At 36.7% G+C, this 21646-nt stretch overlaps 2 protein-coding genes across 2 annotated transcripts; both read left to right on the top strand.

The window, feature by feature from the left end:
* The first annotated feature begins 2391 nt into the window (after positions 1 to 2391).
* On the top strand, positions 2392 to 12693 carry LOC113045352 (cullin-1-like). The gene is made up of 22 exons (XM_026205689.1): positions 2392 to 2598; positions 4189 to 4484; positions 4577 to 4754; positions 5836 to 6003; positions 6084 to 6134; positions 6221 to 6311; positions 6412 to 6575; positions 7569 to 7731; positions 7808 to 7938; positions 8052 to 8159; positions 8681 to 8787; positions 8878 to 8926; positions 9026 to 9157; positions 10038 to 10155; positions 10232 to 10308; positions 10399 to 10530; positions 10853 to 10945; positions 11042 to 11089; positions 11226 to 11308; positions 11426 to 11531; positions 11759 to 11872; positions 12044 to 12693. The coding sequence occupies exons 2-22, from the start codon at positions 4342 to 4344 to the stop codon at positions 12122 to 12124; spliced, it is 2337 nt and encodes a 778-aa protein (XP_026061474.1). The 5' UTR covers positions 2392 to 2598; positions 4189 to 4341; the 3' UTR covers positions 12125 to 12693.
* A 1870-nt stretch (positions 12694 to 14563) lies between these two features.
* LOC113045351 (maternal DNA replication licensing factor mcm6-like) lies at positions 14564 to 21390 on the top strand. Its single transcript, XM_026205688.1, has 17 exons — positions 14564 to 14658; positions 14736 to 14882; positions 15436 to 15546; positions 16022 to 16271; positions 17136 to 17301; positions 17476 to 17621; positions 17696 to 17846; positions 18025 to 18166; positions 18244 to 18385; positions 18600 to 18707; positions 18806 to 18961; positions 19590 to 19718; positions 19896 to 20057; positions 20147 to 20249; positions 20446 to 20646; positions 20969 to 21108; positions 21184 to 21390. Exons 1-17 carry the CDS (start codon positions 14564 to 14566, stop codon positions 21304 to 21306), a joined length of 2472 nt encoding a protein of 823 aa, XP_026061473.1. The 3' UTR covers positions 21307 to 21390.
* Positions 21391 to 21646: the final 256 nt, after the last annotated feature.

Genomic DNA, 21646 nt, shown 5'->3' with positions numbered 1-21646 from the left:
CCACACCCCCTGGGAGGGGCTTCGTTCTCTGACATGGATACTCATAAAGGTCATTCTGAGCTTTTCGAGCAGCCGATGTGAAACGGACACTTGGCAAGTCCATTTGGACCACAGTCTTTGCACTGACTGGCATGTCTGTTCTGTAATTATTTTGTATGTATGTGAATACAGCAGAAGGACTTCTGTGAGATCAAATTCATCCAGGCATATTTCATACAGGATGACAGTTAAACAATAACGTCTAATGCATTTTTATCATTGCAATACTGCTGGCAAATATGAATGCACCAAATACTCCCAATAGCACAAAACGGAATGTGTACAGAATGATTCATAATTAAGTTTCTGATAATGACATTTGATTGTATTTAAACATTATGTGGTCAGCAACTTCAGGACAAAAATATACTGTAGCATGGTAGTCAGCCAATGGCATTCTGAATCATTCATCAGTGTTAATGCAGCACTTTTGTGTCTCATGGTAAATGTTCTTTACAGTTATCAGAATTCAGTGTTATTTATCTGTTTCTCCATAAGTGCTTGTTCAAACTCTGTGGAAAACACGGCAGGCGATTTAGAGGGTTTTTATAAGGAGATGCTCTTAAAAACATGAAAGCTCTTGATAGAGAGTTTAGTTCAGTAGTAAATGATCTTTAATGGTCCATTTGCTTTTAATGTGCCTCAAAGGTTCAAGGTTTCTTCTGGCCAAGCATGGATTTTGGAGATTTGATGACCCTTAATTGTTAATATATAGGAGAAAGATAACTTTTGTGTGTGTGTGTGTTTGCAGTTTTAATGCACTGCTCATATAAAATCAGCAGCACAAATTTATGTATAAACCATTTTTCATATTCTTTTCATTGTGCTTGGTTAAGTCGCTTTTATTTCTTAAAGGGACAGTTCTCTCAGTTTCTTTCTTTTGAAGATCTTTTGAAGAATGTGTGTAACCGAACAGATGATGATCCCCATTGACTTCTATGTGTTTTCTTTCAATACTATGGAAGTCAATGGGAACCAATAACTTGAGGGTGAGTAAATGAGGACAGAACTATGTCTGAATTACAAGTCTATGTCTTTCTGGCAGTTTATTAACATGGTCTCATAAGAGTTTGTCTTCTCTGCTCATGTGAATTCACTAACAAGAGTATTATTCAAACAACGGATAGATTATTAAAAAAAGCCTGGTTTATATGAAGCACTATAATAATGTTGCTTTCTTACATTTTAAGTGGTTTCATTAATTATTAATGTGTTTTACATGTCTCCATGCATTATCAATATATTGATTGGTCTTTTAAATGAACAAAATCGCTTATTTATTAAGGTTTGTCACATCAAAATTATTATTATGTGATTTTATTATAATGTGATGCAATCATTTTTTCTCATGTTCTTTTTCAAAAAAGCTCATGTATGATATGAAGAAATGTAATTTCATGTTGAGGGTTGTAAAAAAAAAAAAAAAAAAAACCTGACTCTCCAATAATGAACACATTACAAATCTTAATAAACTACTGGATTGTTTTTGTAACAAAATAAGACAAGATTTGTTTTAGGGAATGAGTGACAAGAGAGTTGTGTTTATAATGTTCCTCTCATTATTATGAGATCCTATCCTACACTTTTTGCAATATTTATTTATTTCCTCTAAAGTCGACTTATAATGTTAGTCACCAAATAGTTTAAGTAAACTGGTGGCCTATTTCTACATCAAACTAGTACAGTGGATGTTCTATGATAAAGTTATGGTATCGGATAGTAATCCAATGATACTTTGATACATATATACAAAATAAGATGATTATGATATACTGTTTTTAAAAGTAGGCCTAGTTAATAATCGAGTCGTTGTGCACAATTCTGTCCAGTGAGATTTGAGTCCTCGGTAAATAGACAACATTTGTACATATATAAACCATCAAAGTCCAAATTAGTTATTCAGACAATTATTATCCCAATTATGTTTTACTCACATAACTGACTGAAATCAAATCAAGTCAATAGGTATCATTGGTTTGTCATTAATTAACAATTTATTAAGAAATTCATCAAAAAATTTTAACATATTAGAATTGGTAAAGGTCACAAATTTTATAATTTTATTAAAATAATATATATATATATATATATATATATATATATATGTGTGTGTGTGTGTGTGTGTGTGTGTGTGTGTGTGTGTGTGTGTGTGTGTGTGTGTGTGTATAATTTATTTATTATGTATTACCTATATAACACTCCTCACTGATGCTCCCCGGTCCATCTCAGAAGGTGGCAGAAATGCACTATAAGTTAGTTTGTAAGACGAATGAAGAAGAAGAAGAAGACACAACGCGGAACCTTTGATCACAGCCGCTGTTTTCGGGTGGCGGGCTTGTTGACGGAGTTCGTCTCAGTTTCCGGGGGACCGTGTTTCCGTGAGCACGCGCTGACGGAGTTATTTTTCTGTGTTCGTTGTTTCGGCGTCGTTCTTTTTATTTCATCAGTAGAAAATAAAGATCGGCATATAATCGTCTAAATAACAGGGATCGTTGTTAACCGGGATCCGGAGCGGAGTTGGAGATTCACGTTTACGTGTGTCGTTCTTTCTGGATGATGGTAAGAGCGCCAGATTAGCGGTTAGCTTTAGCTTCTGCTTCAATCCTGAACACAAACACAGTTGATATAGATAATTAATATATTATTATCTAAAGTATAACTACATTATGTGCTTGTTTTCTCCTGACTTGTATTAACGGATCTCTGCGTGTTTTACAGAGCATCTGTGATGTGTTTTGAGGTTAGGCCTCATCAGTCAGAAAGTGTTTACACGAAGCACGGACAATTGAGCAACTTTTAATCCTGTCTGTGATATTTTTGGACGCAGGGAGTGACTGTTGTACTAAAGCACGAACACGGCAGTAAATTGGTAACACTTGATTAGCCCTCGGTGGCTCTGTTGATGCGGTTGAACACGATGAACCTCACGTTGTGTGAGGAATGGAGCTGGTTGAGTTTTGACATTTCGCTCACTCTCAGTGTAGACAGACAGACTCACAGGAACACCATGAAGTGATGTTAGAGATCATCAGACATCTGGAGAGGTCAGAGATGAGAAATCAGAGTCAGTTAGCAGTGAACTTGACGGAAAACAGGTCATAACTGCAGCCTAAGATAAGTTTTACACATCCTTTACGTGTGTGTGTGTGTAATACATACATAAGACATGAACAGGTGATAATTAAAATATTAATATTTTAATCAACTTTTTCTATTAAAATTTGCTACTATATGTATTCATTTGAAATATATATATTTTTTGGAACGTCATGTTTTACTCTCACTTTTGATCAATTTAATGCACCCCTGTGGAATAGAAATATTAATGAATTTTCTTCTTTTTTAAAATCATCCTTCCCCCAAATGTTTGCATATATAAACATGACCATTTTTCCTTGTGTTTTTGATTAAATGAATGCAATCTTGGTTAGAATATAAGAATAAAAACGGCTTTGTCTATTTTCTCTATAATAGGCAAATTAATAAATAATAATACAATAATTTCTAATACATAATACAAAGAAATATTATGAACAATTAAATCGAAATATAATCTAGTATATATTGTTTTATCTAATGTATTATGTTATCTATAATAGATAAAAGTAATAAAAAAAGGTCTGTTATAGAGAAGTGAAATATTTCTATGATCTATTATTAAATGTTTGTGCTACAAGAGTACAGTTCATTCTGATTACATTAGAGTGGATGTATAATAGAATTACCGTGTTCAGCTGTTCTGGTGCTGTTTTGTCATTCTGAACTGATTGGAAGTCATCAGATCTGGCTCCAGATGTTCTGCGGTTCCGTCTGAGCAGATCACTACTGTAAGTCATTATCTAATGGCAGAAAGCTGTTAGTTTGCGGCCGTGGCTCAGAGATCCTTTCATTTTTTTTTTCTGTTCCTTAAGTTGTTGCCATGGATACAAGAAGGAAACCCCAGGATATAATGAACAGTAGATTCTATACAAGCAATGTTCATCCCAGAAAAAAACTAGCGAGAGAGATCAGCAGAGTCTGCATCTGATAGCAGATTCCTGTTGCCAATTATTGATGCAGACTACACTAAAGAAACTGTTTTGCTCATATGTATCTGGCCCTACATGATTCCAACTTCCTGTGTGTCTCTCTCTCTCTCGATCCTCACAGGTTTCTTTCCTGTCTGTCGCTGTTCCCTGAGGGTCGCCCTCCTCGTCCTCTCTCACTGCTTGACCCTATGGAGGAGTAGCTCTTGAGTGACAGGCACGAGAACCAATCAAACGTCAGGAGGAGCGTCAGACGCGCAGCAGCAGGGCCGAGAGGATGTCGTCATCAAACCGGACCCAGACCCCTCACGGTCTGAAGCAGATCGGGCTGGACCAGATCTGGGATGATCTGCGGGCGGGGATCCAGCAGGTGTACACCCGCCAGAGCATGGCCAAGTCACGCTACATGGAGCTCTACACGTATCCTCAGTCGCGCTTTCATTCGTAACTTACTCCAAAAAAGGGAAAAAAATGTCTGGTGTCTGTTGTGTCCTTAACCTCCTGATTTTCAGTCACGTGTATAATTATTGCACTAGTGTGCATCAGTCGAATCAGGCCCGCGGTGCAGGTGCCCCCCCGTCCAAACCTTCGAAGAAAACCCCCACACCTGGAGGAGCTCAGTTTGTGGGGCTGGAACTCTACAAGAGACTGAAGGAATTCCTGAAGAATTACCTTACAAACTTACTAAAGGTACCTTTCAGAAATAGAGTTATTGACAGTGTTATTCTTTTTTTTAAAGATGTGAATTTATTTGATTAAAAATAAAGTAAAAAAATTGTCATTTTGTGAAATATTTTTACATTTTCAAATACCTATTTTTCTGTTTGAGTATATTTTAAGATGTCTTTTATTCCAGATTTCATTACTCCATTCTTCAGTGTCACATGATCCTTCAGAAATCATTCTAACATTGATTTGGTACTCGAGAGACAATTATTATTATTTATTTAAAAAAAAGATTTTGTGGAAGCCATAAAACATTTTCAGGATGAATAGAGATTTGAGAAAAATAAATATATGTATTTTGTAACATTATCACATTTTATCAATTTAATGCGTCTGCTGGAAAAAGTATTTAAAAAATCTTATTGACTCGAAACTTACTGTAACAACTTACTATAGTAAACCTTTTGTAAAATTAAATAGATCTTAACCAAAATGTATCAGTATCATTGAAATGCTATTATTTACATTTTTGTTCAACTGTATGTAACTTTATGGTGTGTGTTTGCCATTTTTAGTTTTTTTTTTTTTATGTCTTTTTTTTAATAATGTTTAATTTTAGTTTTTAATGCATCAGATTAAACGAAATGAAAATGAGTGGTTTAATTAAAAATTGCTGAAATTTGAAGTAATGTTTTATGGTTTTAGTATATTTATTTACCTTGGGTATTTTTCTTGTTCATACCAGTGATTTTAATCTTTTTAAATCTATTCATCGAACTCAGATTTGTTTAGTGTTTTTGTACAGAGATCCTTTACGATCCATTGTGAATAAATTATCAAATTCACAGCATTTAATCCAAAAGATTCAGTCATGGGCATGGTACCATAAGTTGTTGTTATTATTATTATTATTACTCCTATTTATTTATTAAAAGTGGTGTAATGAAGTCTATAATGCCACTAAGAAACTCTACAAGTAGTACTTAATTGCCATAAATATTTTTTTCCTCAATAAACAACTAAGCAGATGCTTTGTGAACAAGCTGTAGACCACTTGATGGATTTAAACTCCCAGTGAACAGATTTCTTTGATTGTTGTCCTCAGGATGGAGAGGATCTGATGGACGAGAGCGTTCTGAAGTTCTACACGCAGCAGTGGGAGGACTACAGGTTCTCCAGTAAAGTGCTGAACGGGATCTGTGCTTACCTCAACCGCCACTGGGTGCGCCGCGAGTGTGACGAGGGCCGGAAAGGGATCTATGAAATCTACTCTGTAAGCACTTCTTGCTTTTCTTTTGCATTACTGCAATTCAATCTCAGTTCATAAACAATAGCACATCTTTGTTTTTCTAGCTTGCTCTGGTGACGTGGAGGGAGTGTTTGTTTCGGCCTCTGAATAAGCAGGTGAGATTGAAACAGAAGAGATATCATATCGGACAAAGTGAGCATAACTCTTAATAAATGTCTTTTTTTGGTGCATGTGTTCTTAGGTCACAAATGCAGTATTGAAGCTGATCGAGAAAGAGAGGAACGGAGAAACCATCAACACGCGGCTCATCAGTGGAGTGGTGCAGTCCTATGGTGCGCATCATTGACATCATGATGGATTTCATTGCTCGTTGATGCATGACGTTTAGAAACCGTGCAGTTGCTCAGAAATGTTGCTCTCCATCTCTCGCAGTTGAGTTGGGTCTCAATGAGGACGATGCCTTCGCTAAAGGTCCCACTCTGTCCGTCTACAAGGAATACTTTGAGACTCAGTTCCTGGCAGACACCGAACGCTTTTACACGAGGGAAAGCACAGAGTTCCTGCAACAGAATCCTGTCACAGAGTACATGAAGAAGGTGTGGCCAAAATAGCTTAACATAAAAAAAGATTACTGTATTGTCCAGACTATTATTTTATATATATATATATATATATATATATATATATATATATGTCAAAATTAATTTGACATGAACCAAGAGAAATAAACCCATTACCGTCTATAGCCGCGAGAGGGCGCTCTTTACTGCTCATTGCTCCTGTAGACTACCACTGAGAACATAGAGCGCCCTCTCGCGGCTGTACACGGTAATGTTTTCTCTTGGTTCTAAATGAATGTGATTTATAGTCCAGTGGGACTTTTTTCCTTGTTTTTCCGTATTTTTGGACTGATGCGATTTATACTCAGGTGCGACTTATAGTCCGAAAAATACGGTATATTATTACATACCAAATGTAATCATTAACAAATTAATTTCTTCATTGTGATCATTTAGTTTGAAAAGAAACAGGACAGAATATCAAGATAATTTTTAACTAGATTTTTACTGCATATTATATCTGCTTGCGTTTTATTGTGGGTTTGATTAAAAAAAATATATATATTTTAAAGTAAATGATAGTTTTATTCAAGTTGTGCATTAAATTGATTAAATGTGACACATACTATATATATAATAAATGCTGTTCTTTTTAAATTTCTATTCATTAAATATTCAAGGTTTTTTCACAACATGATGCTAAAACTTGTTCCTTGAGAAGCAAATCATATTGGAATAGTAATGATGCTGAAAACTCAGTTTTGCATCACAGGAATAAACTTCATTGTGAAATATTCTCAAATAGAAAATTGTAATATTTGACTCTTTTTACTGTATTTTGATCCTTATAAATGCAGCCTTGGCGAGCATTAGAGACCTCTTTCAAAACCTTTAAAAACCTCGCTAAGGCCAAGCTTTTGATTATTAGTGTATGTTGACATCATAAAAAGTCTGCAGCTCTTATTTGATTATTGTGTTGACCTGTTTCACCGCATCCTAGTGTGAAGTGCTGATCTGTGTGTTTTTCAGGCCGAGGCTCGTTTGCTGGAGGAGCAGAGGAGAGTGCAGGTTTACCTTCACGAGAGCACACAGGATGAGCTGGCCAGGAAGTGTGAGCAGGTTCTCATCGAGAAGCACCTGGAGATCTTCCACACAGAGTTCCAGAACCTTCTGGACGCAGACAAGAATGAAGGTGTGAACCACTGCGAAACTCAAAGTCTGTTCATCTGTACAATCTCAACCGCGATTTATTCTTTCTCTCTGTGTAGATCTTGGTCGCATGTACAATCTTGTGTCACGGATCACCGATGGATTGGGAGAACTAAAGAAACTTCTGGAAACGCACATTTATAATCAAGGCTTGGCAGCCATTGAGAAATGTGGGGAGTCTGCTCTTAACGTGAGTCTGTTGTCATCATGTTGTCCAGCTTGAAGATTATCTTATCAAGCTTTAGAGCTGATCTTTCTGGCGATACATGTTTTAACACCTAGGAATTTTGTGATGTTTTTTAGGACCCCAAAATGTACGTCCAGACGATTCTGGATGTCCATAAGAAGTACAATGCACTGGTGATGTCAGCGTTCAACAATGATGCTGGTTTTGTGGCTGCTCTTGACAAGGTACGGCCAGATTTCATCTTTTCAGTTCTGTTCAGTCAAGATTGAACTAGTACTAATATATAACCACTGCTATTTTAGCATCACTGATATACTTTTATACTTTTTATTAATATTTAACTTTATTCATTCTTTTTTTTTTTTTTTTTTTTTTAATTTTTCTTTTTTTTTCTACATTGTTTGAGAAATACTGCTTTGGCAACTAGCTGAAAATTTTAGATTTTCTTTTAGTTAATGTTTATGTAAAAAAAAAGTTACTTAAAATTAAAGCAAAAAACTGCAAAACAAAAAATAAAATATAATTTAAGATTGCACTTCATTCGTGTATTAAATGAATTTTCTAATTATAGTAATATACATCTAGTTTCTTTCATGTAGATAGCATTTTTTTAAATCTTTTTTCCATGTCTAGTGAGGAATAATAAATGCATATTTTACTTATAATAATGAACCCTATCTTTAAGACTAGGATTTGGTAGCTTTTGGATATTGAAAGTATTGAAACATGTCATTTGTGTGTTCAGGCTTGTGGGCGCTTCATCAATAATAATGCTATTACAAAGATGGTTCAGTCCTCCAGCAAATCTCCTGAACTGCTGGCCAGATACTGCGACTCTCTGCTCAAGAAGAGGTGTGTGTTGTTAGCTTTCTGTCTGTTGGCACACACTGTAAATGTGTTATTAAATCCCTGTGCTGAATCAAAATCTGTCTGATATTTCAGCTCCAAAAACCCAGAAGAGGCTGAACTTGAAGACACTCTGAATCAAGTGGTGCGTTTTTACAAAACTTTGCACTTTCACATTTCACAAGTTTCACAAACTTTGCATGATTTCACATAATGACTTTTTTTTTTTTTTTTTTTTTTGTAGATGGTGGTGTTTAAGTATATTGAGGACAAGGACGTGTTCCAGAAGTTCTATGCGAAGATGCTGGCCAAGCGTCTGGTCCATCAGAACAGCGCCAGCGACGACGCAGAGGCCAGCATGATCTCCAAACTAAAGGTGCAACAGTTCTTCCACAGCTTAGGAAAATATAAACCTCTGTTTAAATGATCCATAAAGCTTGCAGTGCTTAAAATGAGCACCAGATGCTATGTTTTATTCTTGCTCACATCTCTGATTTTAAACTTCAGTGATGCGTTTACATTATAAAATTTATTTTCTTGTCATTAAGTGTGAGTGTGTATGAAAAACAAGTCTTGAATATTTATTTAAACTTTTTTTTAATTTTTTTTTACTTGCCTTTTATTTGACAGTTGAGGTCAACTGATTTGCTGCCAAGTCTGGCTACTTTTACACTGTTGCTGCGGGATGTTGTTTATGTCCGCGGGTTAAAGCCACCCCACTAATGTGATATTTAGCCCCTGGAATGTGACTTTTACCAGGGGAAACCCACCAAAGAATGTGTATTTTACCCCCGGAATGCGGCTTATACTGGGGGGTGATTAAAGTAGTGTTTGTGAGCAGCGCTTTTTTGATTGAAGCCGTTACCAGGAAAACCACGATATCTCCGCTCCAACAGCACCCCCTGCTGGCAGAGAATTAATTTGCAGTCCGTGGGAAACACTCATGTCTGTCAGTAAACATAAACAAATAGCATGCTTCAGAATTGTTTTGAGACATGCATTAATACTCTGAATTGTGGTACTACTACTATTACTATCTTGTACCCTGCAATCATTGTTTAAACTCACTTTTATGAGATGAATGGAAAAAAAAAGAAAAAGAAAATCGGCCAAACGTAGTGGGCAAAAAAATCTGCATCATATATCGGCCATCTTTTTCTATTCCACACAATCCTGGTGGCGCCCTTGTCCTTTTTGTAGTTTTGGTTCTGATGATCAGTGCTTGTGTCTAACATGGTTTGGCTTGTCTTTTTTAGCAAGCGTGTGGCTTTGAATACACATCGAAACTCCAGCGCATGTTCCAGGACATTGGCGTCAGTAAAGACCTCAACGAACAGTTCAAGAAGCACCTCACAAACTCTGAGCCTTTAGACCGTAAGGATGAGCTGCACTCTTTTTTGCCCATGTAATTTGTGGTTGAAGTCCTTTACAAATGTTGTGTTGCTTTCAGTGGACTTCAGCATCCAGGTGTTGAGCTCTGGGTCATGGCCCTTCCAGCAGTCCTGCACTTTTGCTCTGCCATCTGAGGTAGTAAAACTAATAGGCTAGCATGTTAATCACTTGTTCTTGGTCCTTCCAAGGATTTTGTAAATCCATGATCTGTCTTTTCTGAGACAGTTGGAGAGGAGCTACCAAAGGTTCACAGCCTTCTATGCCAGCAGACACAGCGGCCGAAAGCTCACCTGGCTTTACCATCTGTCCAAAGGAGAACTGGTCACCAACTGCTTCAAAAACCGCTACACCTTACAGGTCTGACAGGAAACTGCATGCATTTTTTCAGGCTGCTTTGATGAATAGAAAGTTCAAAAGAACAGCATTTTATGATATGTTCTAAATGAACATCTTTTATGACATTACGAATGTCTTGACTGTCAATTGTGGTGAGTTTAGTGCATCCTCGCTGAATTAAAAGTATTGGTTTCATTCAGAAAAGGAATGTAACTGACTGCAAACGTTTTGAACGGTTGTGTGCATTTTTTTTATATAACAGCAATAATAACCAATTATTAGGATAATTAGTGCATTAATAGTGCATGAATCTTAATCAGACTTGTTGTGTTTTCTCTTACAGGCGTCTACATTTCAGATGGCCATTCTACTGCAGTATAACACCGAAGACATTTATACAGTCCAGCAGCTGACGGACAGCACACAGATCAAGATAGTAAGGAAACAAAAGAGGACTCTCTGCAATAATGATAAAACAAGATCCAGATGTTGATTTTCTCACACTAACAGATTTTTTTCTTCTGTATTTAAGGACATATTGGTGCAGGTTTTGCAAATTTTATTGAAATCCAAGCTGCTGGTAAGCATTTTTTGTCCTACAGTTTACAGACACAACATGGACTGTGACTGCCATTTCATGTAGACTCAAAACAGACTCATATTGAATGGAGTTGTGTATTGTTTCCAGTTGTGATCATCAGTGTATGTCTATGCAGGTTTTAGAGGACGAGAATGCAAACGTGGATGAAGTGGAATTCAAACCAGAGACCCTCATAAAACTCTTCCTGGGCTATAAAAAGTAGGTCACTGCAAACGGTTATGGATCTATATTTGATGTTTCTCATTTTGTGCTGTAGAACGCAGCAGAGCAAATGAATTTGTAAATGTATTGATGGCTGAGGCATTTTCTTCCCAGTAAAAAACTAAGAGTGAACATTAACGTGCCAATGAAGACGGAGCAGAAACAGGAACAGGAAACGACCCATAAAAACATTGAAGAGGACAGGAAACTCCTGATTCAGGTAGCATGTCCAAGCCAAGGCTGAAAGTATTTGAGATATAAAAAAAAAAAAAACGTTATATTGAGGAATAATGTTATAATTTCTATTTTCTATTTGAATATATGTTCAAATATAATTTATTTCTGTGATCAAAGCTGAATTTTCAGCATCATTACTCCAGTCTAAAGCATCACATGATCATTCAGAAATCATTCTAATATGCTGATTGAGTGTTCCTCTATGTGCAGGCTGCCATAGTGAGGATCATGAAGATGAGGAAGGTTCTGAAGCATCAGCAGCTTCTGGCCGAGGTTCTGAATCAACTCTCATCCCGGTTCAAACCCAGAGTCCCTGTAATCAAGGTTGGTTGATCCTCTTCAACAAATCTAGTCTGCTTAACAGTTTTTACAGGTTTTCTCTGAGTCTTCATTTGCCCTTCCTCAAATGGAAGGACTTAATGTTGTTGAATTCCCTGCAAAAAAAAGAAAAAAGAAAAAAAACACTCATGTACTTTGGGTTGTTATGTTTTGCAGAAGTGCATTGACATCCTCATAGAGAAGGAGTATCTGGAGCGGGTGGATGGAGAGAAGGACACCTACAGCTACTTGGCCTAAACATTTCTTCGCTCCTCCACGTCTTTTCTGTCTGTCTGTCTCTCTGACTTTTTTAAGTTGTCTCTGGTAATAAAATATCCTTCCTTTTGATGTTCGGCCTGTGTTGAGTTTAAAAAGCAGAAGGACTAACAGAAGAGGAGAATGTGTGTTTGTGCCAGAGACTGACTTTACTGCTGTCCTGCGTTATGGACCGACTGCATTGGAAATGTACATACAAACAGAGACCTCCAGCTTTAATCTCGCAAAATAAAACATTGCCGGTTTTAAAAACCCAATCAGAAATAAATCCTACACATTAAGCATGTTATTGCCTATCAGCATTTAAATGAGGAAAAAATGAACAAAGATGCATTGGAATCTTAGCAATGAGGGGCTTCAGAGATGTTTTAAGAGAAGAAAGGAAATCATTTAGGAAACAGGTGCAATTTTAGCTGCACGTCCCAAGAACGAACGAGTTGGACGGATCTGTAGACGTGTCTGCATTGTTACCTGCTACCGGAAAACCATTTGTATAGTGTGGTTCACTTTTTTTAAATGTGCGTTAAATAAAAGAATTAAAAGTTTCTCTATGTATTTCTGATGCTGTGGAGTCACTACGTGAAGCAAAGAGCCGTGAGACAATGTTATGATTATGCATGTTCAGGACATCTCAGTTTGCCAGTTTTCATAAACCGGGTACAAAATACTGCATGAAACTCCCAATGGTCATTGGAGCACCATCCTTATGAGGTAATTATATATATATATATATATATATATATATATATATATATATATATATAAACCTTTCCCTATTAATATTTGATGAGGGTTATCGTTTTGATTGCAGTGTTTACATGCATTTGATTTTTTACTGCAATAAGCCAAAACATTTTTATATATAAAATAAACGAAAAAGCTGCAGAGTAAAACACATGAAGTAGTAAACTCGATAGCAGCTATGTAGTTAAAATGTTATATATATATATATATATATAGAATGGTTGGACAAATTGTTTTAAATTGGTAAATTGTTTGCTACAGTTAATATAAGGTCAATTCAGTAATCGATACAATTTTGATACATTAAACATTTATACATTTATAGCTACATAAAGTTGTGTGCTAATGTAGATTAATGTATTAAACAAAACATTGGATTTGTGCCTCCTAACAAAAAAGAAACGTTACAAAAATATGTATGTGTATAAAGTACTAATAATCACTAATAATATGGCCAATTTGAAAATTTACGAGCGCGAATCTTTCGTGATTCGTGATCCCGCTCCGAACTCCCGAACTGATTCAAATGATTTGCGATCCCCAAACTGACTCAAATGATTCGCGAACTCGCTTTGAACTCCCGAACTGACTCAAATGATTCGCGAACCCGCTACGAACTCCCGAACTGATTCAAATGATTTGTGATCCCGCTCCGAACTCCCGAACTGATTCAAATGATTTGCGATCCCCAAACTGACTCAAATGATTCGCGAATCCGCTTTGAACTCCCGAACTGACTCAAATGATTCGCGAACTCGCTATGAACTCCCGAACTGATTCAAATGATTCGTGATCCCGCTCCGAACTCCCGAACTGACTCAAATGATTCCCGATCCTGCTACGAACTCCCGAACTGATTCAAATGATTCGCGATCCCCAAACTGACTCAAATGATTCGCGATCCCGCTCCGAACTCCCGAACTGACTCAAATGATTCCCGATCCCGCTACGAACTCCCGAACTGATTCAAATGATTAGCAATCCCCAAACTGACTCAAATGATTCGCGAATCCGCTTTGAACTCCTAACCTGACTCAAATGTTTCGCGAACCCGCTCCGAACTCCCGAACTGATTCAAATTGAAATACATAATGTAGGCAAATTTATTTGTATTTTTTAAAAAAAATAAACAATTTATGTAAATGTTATTACAAATGCCATGTGATTGCTGCTGTTACACTTACAGGACAATCAAATCCTTGTTTAGGCTACTGACCAAACATTTCATTCAAATATTCACTTAATCTTTCATTTTTGGCCACCTTTTTGCTATAGATGAAACAGGCTTTATAATTTCTTCAACAAAAAATGTGCAAAAATCCCTGCCCCCTTCTCGCCACCCTATCAATATTTTTCTAGAGCCACCCCTGGTAAAAGGTAAGTTATTGTGGTTTGAAATGTATAAAGTCTAATTTATATTGAAATAATCAAATGAAGTACAGTTACTTGAAAAATTTACTTCGTAGTATATAACGTTACTATATACTTTTTGTATCCCCAAGTTATGTATTAAGGCAAAAGTACTTGATGATCCACCATATAAGGCGTCTGTAGAACTGAAACTTATTATTCTTAAGTGGGAAAATACGTCATTACGTCGACGTCATGGTGCATGTATATGATTGGCTGGCTCATTACCTTGAACAGGTGTGAGTGCGCGAGCCTAGTGTGAACCTGATGGAGCCCGGAGTTGAAGCAGCGTCCACAGGCGTGCAAGTGCGCGACGAATTGTCCGAGAAATGTCAGAAGTTATTTCTGGAGTTTTTGGAAGAGTGAGTGTAGTTGGTTGCAGTACTTTTACACGAAGTGCTAAATGAACGTCACTTCTAAAATGTGTCTGATTAATTAGGTTTCAGGATAAAACCGGCGATGCTTTATATCTGTCTGACGCGCAAGAGCTGATCAGACCGGAGAGAAACACACTGACCGTGAGCTTCAACAACATCGAGCACTACAACCAGCAGCTCGCCACCACCATCCAAGAGGAGTACTACAGGTGAACAGCCACAAGCACTGGAGAAAAGATGTGCAGCTCAAAGTGTGCCTCATTATTTGCGCTTATTATACTATTAGTTATTGTCCCTAAAACAGCTGATATTCAAATAGACCCGAAATTAAATACAAACAATTCATGCATCATGAAACAAAAAATACTTTAAAATGTTTTAATTAAATTATATTATATTATCTAGGACTATTCGTTATAAGTGATAACTTCGACCTTACAAAAAAATTAATGTTGACTTTCTGGAATTAAGAATGTATAATTTTGACTTTTTCTAGTTTCCAGTTGCAGTTACCAAACTTTAAGAAACATTCATAATAATAGTAAGAAATGTTTAGTTACTGTATTACCTTTGGTAAATAATAGTATAAGTTAGCAGCTTTTAATCGTCAGTTTTTTTCATTATCATATACAAACAATGGTAGTTTTGGGCGTTTATGTCTGATTTGTAAAGTCAGCATCTGGTGGATGAGTAAATTGTTGGTTTGCTGCAGAGCTTCATCTAAATTTCATATTTTTACTGCCAACTTTAATGTTTTTCCAGGGTTTATCCGTGTCTCTGCCGAGCAGTTCGACACTTTGCCAGAGATCATGGAAATATTCCACCGTCCAAAGAGTTTTATGTGGCTTTTTCAGAATTTCCATCTAGGCAAAAGTATGTATTTCAGTTCATCAACTCCAAAGTGCTCACATCATGCTTGTAATTAGGGCTACAAAACCATTAATCATGATGAATCGATTAAAAATAAGTTTGTTTATATACTGTGTATGTACGGTGTATATTTTTTAAAAGATAACCATGTATTTGGGTGTAAACACTTTTATATAATTTATAAATGCTAATATTTTATATATAAATCAAAAGATGTTCCTTACCGTGTTTATTTTTATATATCTACACGGTACACGCACCTATGTAAACAAACTTATTTTTGAATTGATAAATCGTGATTAATAGTTTTGCAGCCCTTCTTGTAATTTCACTTTATTTTTATCATTGTAATTTTTAATTGCACCCTCTTTTTGACCTTTATAATTTAACTGACATTTCTTTATGTTAGACTATATTATAGACTGACTGTCCTCTTTGCGTGTGTAATGAGTAAGGTCATTTGCTCTATGCTGTCCAGGATCCGTGAGCTCTCTGCCGCCCGAATCGGCACTCTGTTACGGATCAGTGGTCAGGTGGTGCGAACCCACCCTGTGCACCCAGAGCTGGTCAGCGGCACCTTCCTCTGTCTGGACTGTCAGTCCGTCATCAAAGACGTGGAGCAGCAGTTCAAATACACACAGCCAACCATCTGCAAGAACCCTGTGTGTGCCAACCGCCGCCGATTCATGCTCGACACCAACAAGTCCCGCTTCGTTGACTTCCAGAAAGTAAGAATGGGGGGGATTTATTTATTATTATTTATATAATTTATTTATTATAAATAAATTTAATTTCAGCTACAAAAGTTTTTGAAAGCATCCAAAGTGATAGTCCAAAGTAGTAACTTATTTTTACTGGTGATTTTTAACAATTGACACATTATTATTATTATTATTATTATTTAATTGCAGCTATGAAACTTTTATGAAAACTCCAAAATGATGGTAAAAAATTATTTACTTTTTTTTTTTTTTTTTTTGCCTTTGCCAAATAAGTGAACCTTATGAGAATATTTAGTGTTTAGCTAAATTTTCCACTTATAGCAAATGTGTTTCATAATGGTTTCTTAATTTACATTTTTACTTAAATTATACTGCTGATAATTTAAAAAAATATATATTTTTAAACGAATTTATCTTACAGGGCACATATTTACATGCATTAAAGTGTTTTCTTAAATGGTTTAAATGTATTAATTTTGACAATTTCCAGGTGTTGATCACATTAAGTGAAGATTCTTTTATTATAAATAAAAGATATTTGTAACATTATTTTGTTATTACTGTAAAACTGCTTGTCTGTATTGCATAAAGCTCTCTATACATTATTATTATAGTGATGCACTGAAAGTTAAGCAACTGGAAGTATTTGGCTTAAATGGCAACAAGAATTTAATTTGTGCATGTTTAATATAGTCTCTTTCCTTTTATTTGCGCATTTATCTTTGCATGTTTATCTTTCTTGCCAAATGTTAATGTTATACCATCTAAATATTGAGTGCTGCTTTATGAATCTGAAACCTAGATGGACTGGTTGCTGGATGGATGTTGAACTGAGAAGTAATTGATCTTAAACCCTCTTGTCTTCATCAGGTGCGCATCCAGGAGACGCAGGCCGAGCTGCCGCGAGGCTGCATTCCTCGCAGTATGGAGGTGATTCTGAGGGCGGAGGCTGTGGAAACCGCACAAGCAGGAGATCGCTGTGACTTCACCGGCACACTGATAGTGGTGCCTGATGTGTCCGTCATGGCACTCGCTGGTACTGTTCTGTGTTCATATTAATACGGGAGAGTTTATAGTCTACGATTGCTGGGTGTGTCTTTACTGTTTGAAGACAAATAGGAAGCCATTTGATGATGTGCCTATTGTTATTAATTCCATTTATTATCTGTACTTTTCAAGCATGTTTGAATATGACTTCTCATCTTTGTAGGCACGCGAGCAGAAACCAGCAGCAGGGTGACTGGGAAGGAGGGCTTCGAGGCTGATGGCATTCAGGGGCTCAAGGCTTTGGGGGTCCGAGAACTCTCCTACAGACTGGCCTTCCTGGCTAACAATGTGGCCCCAACCAACCCACGGGTGAGACAGAGCCGTCATTAATTGCTTGGTATATTATATATGCATTTGCTTTCAACTGATCTGCGTTGTCTTAGTTTGGAGGGAAGGAGCTTCGTCAGGAGGATCAGACGGCTGAGAGCGTGAAGAACCAGATGACCGTACAGGAATGGGAGAAAGTGTTCGAGATGAGCCAAGACAAGAATCTCTATCACAACCTCTGCACAAGTCTCTTCCCCACCATTCACGGTCAGTTCTCAATGATCAGTGTTGAACATTGGTCACAGGATATACTATTCATCTTTTTCTGTCTATCGGTAAATATCTAATGCACGAACAGTGAAATCGTTTCAGCTACAAACCAATGAATATAAACCAATGAATAAGTAATTCAAATATGATAACAGAGGATGGCTTTGTTCTTCAGGGAATGATGAAATTAAACGTGGGATTCTGCTGATGTTATTTGGTGGCGTTGCTAAGACGACCATGGAGGGAACGTCTTTACGTGGCGACATCAACGTGTGCATTGTTGGAGACCCGAGTACATCTAAGAGCCAGTTCCTCAAGTAAATTAAATGCACATGAAACACCGCTGACCGTTTGAATGTAAATGGGAATGGGATGTATTTGTGTGTTCTCTCAGGCATGTGGAGGATTTCGCTCCCAGAGCGGTGTACACCAGCGGTAAAGCCAGCAGTGCTGCCGGTCTGACCGCCGCTGTGGTCAAAGACGAGGAGTCGCACGAGTTCGTCATCGAAGCAGGAGCCCTCATGTTGGCCGATAATGTATATTATGTATTGCTATTAATGGTGGTGGTGTTATTTAATAGCTATATTGTTATATAATCGCACAATTTTGAGCAAATTGTGTAGCCCTACAAACAAGCATGGCAAACCTGAATAGTTCTTTTTTTTATCTAATTTTAAATGGCGAAACTTAATAAAATAAATATGAAATATGATGACCCAGCATAAGTAATGTCTATTTTTTTGTCTATAGGGGGTTTGTTGTATTGATGAATTTGACAAGATGGACCTTAAGGACCAGGTGGCCATTCATGAAGCCATGGAGCAGCAGACCATCTCCATCACAAAGGCGGGCGTTAAGGTGTGTCTCTCTCTCTCTCTCATTCACACGTGTAATGTCTGAAAATATTCTCTATTTATTCTGTAATCCACCTTGTCTGACCTGTATGTGTGTTCAAGGCCACTCTGAATGCTCGCACCTCCATCCTTGCTGCTGCAAACCCCATCGATGGCAGATACAACCGCGCCAAGTCTCTCAAACAGAACGTCAACATGTCAGCACCTATCATGTCCAGATTTGATCTCTTCTTCATACTGGTGGATGAATGCAATGAGGTAAAATTTGGGGTTTTATATATATATATATATATATATATATATATATATATATATATATATATATATATATATATATATATATATATATATATATATATGTATATATATATATATATATATATATATATATATATATATGTATATGTATATGTATGTAATGCCTTTATTCAGCAAAGATTCATTAAATTTTTCAGAAGTGACAGGAAAGACCTTCATAATATTACTAAAGATTTATATTTCAAATAAATGCTGTTCATTTTAAATTACTGTTTATTAAAGAATCCTGAAAAAAAAGTATAGTGGTTTCCACAAAAATATTAAGCAGCACAACCATAGTCAATATGGAGAATGACAAGAAATGTTTCTTTAGCTGCAAATATTAGAATGATTTCTGAAGGATCATGTGACACTGAAGAGTCATGATGCTGAAAAATCAGCTTTGCATCACAGGAATTAATTACATTTTGAAATCTATTCAAATGGAAAAGTGATTTTAAATTGAAATATTTCACTTTTTTTAATGTATTTTTGATTGCCTTGGTGAGTGGAGATACATCTTTCAAAATCATTCTTATTGTTTCCACTTTTGAATGCTGGTGTGCATATTTATTTGTTCTTCTGCCAGGTAACAGACTATGCCATCGCCCGGCGGATTGTAGATCTTCATGCCCGGAACATTGAGTCGGTAGAAAGAGTTTATAGTACTGAAGAAATCCAGAGATACATTCTGTTCGCCCGCCAGTTTCAGCCAAAGGCAAGATGCTGTACATTTATTCAAGTTGCTATGAAATCTTGTCCTTTGCTGTGGACCCCAATGTTTGTTTGTCACTTTTGTGGCTAGATATTAAGAATAAGGTCATACAGGTTTGGAATGACAAGAAAACAATGATTAATGAAGATGATAATTGACCTCATAACCCTGCATCTGTAGATCTCACCAGAGGCTCAGGAGTTCGTGGTGGACCAGTACAAGCGTCTGCGGCAGAGGGATGGAGGTGGAACCACCAAATCAGCCTGGCGGATCACCGTGAGGCAGCTGGAGAGCATGTTGCGTCTGTCTGAGGCCATGGCCAGACTCTACTGCTCAGACGAGGTGTGTGATGTTTCATCATGCTCCAGTATGCATCAGGCATAGCTTATGTAAAGATTGAAATGTGTCCTCCTCCTCTCCCTTTGAAAAAGGTTCATCCCAAACATGTGAAAGAGGCGTTTAGACTATTAAATAAGTCTATTATTCGAGTGGACTCCCCCGACATTAATTTTGACCAGGAGCAGGATGACAATGGTGAGATGGGCAGCTTTTATACCATTTAGTTCCTTTGTAAAAAAAAAAAAAATCTGTCGCTTACTGGCAATTTAGTGTGTCTTAATTGTCCAAATGCTTTGTGCCACTCTAGTCACAAAAGTATCACTTTACCAGCAATGGTTTTATTCAAATCAAACATCAGAGATAATGACAGATTTGAGTTGTTCTTCCACAGATCAGAATGACCTGTTTGGTAAAGAGACTGAAGGTCAGAATGGAGCTGAAGGGAACAGCCATCCGGTGGAGGCCATGGACACTGATGAGGTGGAAAAGCAGGAGAAGCCCGCTGAGGCCAAACCTGCTCTTAGAATGTCATTCGCCGAGTACAAGAAGGTCTCCAACCTGCTGGTGCTGCACATGCAAAAGATGGAACAACGTGAGCCCTGATTTTTTCCATTACAATAACAATGTCTGTACATCCATTTGAGATATATTCTCAATTCTTTTTTTTTTCTGCATTGAATTAAACAAAATATTTTGTTATTCTCAATTATTACAAATAACAGTGTCAGTCTGTTATGTTTATTTCAAATGAAACCATGCTTTACTGTTCAATTCTTTAAGTGACTGTTCAACTTACTGGTGGGAATTGTCTTAATTATGTTATTTATTTTGATCTCAAATGATTCCAGGTGCCAGGTTGTGTAGATCTAGAATGATGAAGAACATGTACAGTATAATCTGCTTTGTGTTTTTAGTGGATGAGGAGTCATCTCTGAAGAAAAGTGAGCTCATTAACTGGTACCTGAAAGAAATGGAGAGTGAAATTGATTCAGAAGCTGAACTCGTCGCCAAGAAGAGTCTCATTGAGAAAGTGCTCTACAGACTCATCCATTATGTTAGTTTAACTCTTTAATACACTGTTTACTTGAGCTAAAGCAGTGTAACATGCCTGCAATGTTTTCTATTTAAGGATCATATCATCATAGAGCTGACTAAAACAGGACTGAAGAAGATCCACGAGGATGGAGATGAGCCTGTCATGGAGGAGGATCCGTTCCTGGTGGTGAATCCCAATTATATACTGGAAGACTAGTCAAGCTGGCTTCAGAAACCTTGATCATTTTTACCTACTGATGCTTCTATAATCTGAACTCATGACTAATGTAATATGCAACATTTTTGATCGAGTGAAGCAGAAAAAAAATAAACGGAATGTTTTGCATTTGTGTCATTTGTTTATTGAACACTAGATGGCGGTGGATCCCTGTATCTTTAATATCGAGAAGGGCGTTTAATTTTTTTTTATATATATATGTAATATTATTATTATTTTTTTTAAATGGTAAATTGTATGGTTGTAATTTTGTTGTAAAATTTTAAAGAAAACGGCTGAGACCTATCAAAGATTGCAAATTACTCAAAGCAAAGTTATG

This window comes from Carassius auratus, chromosome 27 (genome assembly GCF_003368295.1).
Source record: "Carassius auratus strain Wakin chromosome 27, ASM336829v1, whole genome shotgun sequence".
In the NCBI taxonomy this organism is placed as follows: Eukaryota; Metazoa; Chordata; class Actinopteri; order Cypriniformes; family Cyprinidae; genus Carassius; species Carassius auratus.
Note: the sequence above shows the minus strand (reverse complement) of the source record. Positions and strands in the feature narration are given on the sequence as shown.